Source organism: Austrofundulus limnaeus, unplaced genomic scaffold (genome assembly GCF_001266775.1).
Source record: "Austrofundulus limnaeus strain Quisiro unplaced genomic scaffold, Austrofundulus_limnaeus-1.0 Scaffold113, whole genome shotgun sequence".
NCBI lineage: Eukaryota > Metazoa > Chordata > Actinopteri > Cyprinodontiformes > Rivulidae > Austrofundulus > Austrofundulus limnaeus.
Window position 1 is genome coordinate 1066655 of NW_013952515.1, and position 3949 is coordinate 1070603.

At 38.4% G+C, this 3949-nt stretch overlaps 1 protein-coding gene across 1 annotated transcript in view; it reads left to right on the forward strand.

The window, feature by feature from the left end:
• The window catches only part of efcab7 (EF-hand calcium binding domain 7), a gene marked incomplete in the record, with an annotated part of 20825 nt that overhangs the window by 11539 nt on the left and 5337 nt on the right, over positions 1 to 3949 (forward strand). The window contains 1 exon segment of the mRNA XM_014014285.1: positions 646 to 767. Coding sequence (XP_013869739.1) covers positions 646 to 767 — 122 coding nt within the window.

Here is a 3949-nt window from a genome sequence, read left to right on the forward strand (position 1 = left end):
AGCAATAATTATATCGGATATCAATATCGGGTGAAGTTTTCATATCGGTGCATCCCTAATTTAGCCATTTTTCTAATAATTTCCTGCAAAAAGGGGGAAAAAAGTTAATTTTTATATATATTTGCTCAAAGGATGCTTTATGAATGATCTTGACTAGAACACTGACTTTAGTGTAATATATATTTGTGATAAATGAYCATGACAGTGAGTCTATTTATTTCTACACCTCAGCGGTTTGCTGATCAGCCTGTCACATTGCTTTGCATCCTCATTTGCCAGCCTCAGAAACAATCAGGCCCCTCATTAGTGAATTGATATTTTCTGGCTTCAATTAGTTTTTGAGAAATAAAGTTGTGTGAGGTAATGGATTTGAAAGGGTGCCGTTATGCAATTTGTGATTTAAAACACCACCGTAATTAATTAAAGGGTGCGTGAACTTGAGACCGCATTTTCTTAGAAGCCAGATGCCCGAACCCAGCAGTACAAGCTTCTGAGAAGATGGATTACAGTGTGAGTTTTTACTGCGCACTCATTTTTAAAAGTGTCTGTTACGTTTGCAGGAGTGCCCCGGTCTGACACAACACTTTTTTTTAAAGTGTTGTGGCGTAAATTTGTTGTGTTTCCTGACTTGTGTGTGTCTCTCAGACAGCCGATCCTCCTCCCGTCCTCCTTCTGCTCGCAGCAGACGGTCCTCTCTGTCAAACTCAGTCACGATGACGTCCACCAGCACCAAGGCCTGCAAAATCCCAGAACCTCCAAATTTACAGGTGATCCCCTCAAATCAGGAGGACTTTTTTTGGTGGTGATTTTATTATATGTCTTTCTGTTTAAGTAATATGTTTTAAGCTCTRAGTGGCTTCTACAACAGAGTATTTATTTTAAATGACATGTCCATTTAACGTTGCTGGTTTGGCTCACATGCTGTGGACTGCCTCTAAGCGTGTCACTGTGTTTATAAAATAGTCTGATTACTTTTAGGTCACTGTTAGTGTTATATGCTTCTATCACATTATGTGATAAATGAATCCATCATTGCAGCCATTAACTGCATACAGCTTCAGTTTATCGTGTGAATCCATAGTGTCGTTTGCAGAATCTTTTCAAAGTCCTGCTGCTGATAATAACTTGATGCTGATGTGTTAAAAGATWAAGTATTTCCTTATTTATTAAACTGACACCATATTATAACTTCACAAGATGCGTTAAGACTGCTTTTTGTGTTGGAGTTTTCATAATAACATGACTTTATTTTGGCAAAATTATGGCTTTCTTCTCACAAAATACAACTTTATTCTATTGATGTTATGACTCTAGTCTTGTAATATTACCACTTTATTCTCATAATATTACTTTAGTCTTGTAGCATTGCAACTTTAGTTTGCAAGTTTACGACTTTATTCTCATCATATTATGACTTTAGTCTCGCAAGATTATGACTTTATTCTTATAATTTTATGGCTTTAGTCTTGTAATATTTATTCTCGTAATATTATGACTTTATTCTCATAAATTATGACTTTCTCATACAATTTTTTGTAGTATTATGACTTTATTAATGTTTAATGACTTTAATCTTCTAATTTAGATAGATAGATAGGTAGATGTGGAGCAGTGGGTAGCCATTAGTGAGGCACCTGGGGAGGAGCTGAAGGGTTAAGGACCTTGCTCGTTCCGGGGAGTTGAACCAGCGGTTTTCCGATCACAGGGTCACCTTCTCTAACCTCTGTGCCACCACTCCCCATTTTTTATTTAAAATAAATAAATAAATTAAAAAAATCTCTCTGTCATAGGCTTCTGTAGTTTAAAAGTCCCAATGTAAAACGACAGAAAACAGACAGAAAATGTATTATTTCTAAAAGGGACGATACTCGGGGAATGGAAACTGTTAAATTTCCTTACTTTAATGCAACTAAACTAATAAAAACATAGTTATGAATATTTAATCACACTTGTACCAGTGACTCAGTCAGAACAAACGGACTCATCTCTTACTATTTTATTTTTTCTCTGTTATCAAGACAAAAATAAGCTTAATTGTATTGTAATCCACACATGACTTACAGTTTATCCTCAATCAGCATTTTGCTTTAACCTAAAATGTTTAAATGTAGCTTTTGCCATTTGCTGTATTTCTGGATATSTTTATCTGCGAAGGAGCCATTATAAGCAGCCCGGCTGCTCGCTCAGTGTCGGTGTGTTGTTAGCTGGACGAGTACAGCCTGAGGTGGTAGATATATGTACTGTATTGATCTCATGCTCTTTGTTTTCACTCTTTTTGGCTTAACCTCAGCTGGTTTGCTTTACAGCAAGGAGTGTGGGGGGGGACGCAGATAAATAAATAAACAGAACTACCCCTTGCACCATCTCCCAGGTCCGAGCACAGTGTTGAGATTGGAAACGGCCAGGCGTCATAAAGGGTAAAAGAATGTGTGTCCAGAGATTACCTCAGAGGGAACTTCTGCTCGCTAAATTGGCTCMTATATYGCCACAGGCTAATGGCCGTAGAGCGWCTGGTGAAGGATGGATGTGTAGTGGTGTCAGTATGTGTATGTGAGTGTGCCAATTTTATCTTTGTGAACAGAAATCTACATATGAAGGATTATTCTACTTTGCTTTTTTTGTCTGTGTAGATAAGAGTAGTAAGAAAATGAGCAGATTTAAATGTGCTGCTTTGGTGTCCTGCTAGCAGCTGTGAAGCAGTAAATCAGGCCTGTGGCCAGAGCAGGTGACAGAGCCTGTATTAGTCTGCAGGCTGACCCTCTCTCAATGGAGGCATCAATTCTCATGTCCTTAAGCAGTGGATGGGTGCCCGTGGCATTTTCCYTCATTTAATATTGTCTGGACAAACCACAAAAGTGTTATGGTTTGATCTTTTATGCCTCTCTCAGCCCAAGATAAATACTTTGAGAAAATGGCTTTTCTCTAAAGGAGTGGCATGCTCCGTCTTTATGGTACTTTTCTTTGTTTAACTTGGTGATTTATTTGTCAACTGAAAGGATTTATGACCTATTTCAGCCTCGCTCGGCCCTCAATGTCCTTTTACCGTGTGTCCACGCCAACTGTGTTTTCATTTAATGTGTCTCCAATGAGAGGAATGAAAACTTCCTTGTGTTGACGTTCCTGTTCAATTTCAAATTATGACCTAATTTCAGTTGTGTAGCCAGACAAAGCAACAACAGGATTGCGAGAAAGAAATTTCAGGATTCATAAATATTGCCAAAGTAGCCCCYCGACGGTTTGGGATGAAGATTGAAAAGGCCGTATTTATCAAAGTTAAATGGACTCCAATTTGCCGAATCATGTCCAARGAGAGAGATTTCCTCCAGCCTGCAGCTGACGACCAGCGCGACACTTCTGCCCCCCGCTGGGCCAGCATGAGTACAACACGAGTGCTGCTGAGGAGCGTTTACACTCACAGCCATCGTAATGAATATTCCCCCTGAAGATTCCGAGTGGTAATTATTACAGCAGCAGTTTCTGTTAATCAACCCGAGCTGCTTCACTGTTTATGAGCGGCCKCTTAATTCACTCTTTTCATGCCAATATACACTTCCCCTGTCACAAGATTCATCCCACTTTAAATAGGAACTGCAAATTAGTTTTGGTTTCTGCTGGATGAATAAATGAATTTTGTTGCCAGAGATAAAACAGTGTCGTAATTGTGTCAGGATCTAAACAAACACCACGCAGAAAAACCGATTCGGACACAAATAAAAGGGCAAAATGATTTCTTGATAATTTAAAGGCCTAAAGATCATTTTAGTTTGGGTCTTACGAATAATTTATATTATAAATTACCATATTTATTTGTGTATAATATGATCTTATGTATAATACGACCATCATTTTTTGAGCTGAAAAAGCATTAAAAATCTAATTATGAATAACCCGTGTATAATACTACCCCCACTCACACACACACACACACACACACACACACACACACACA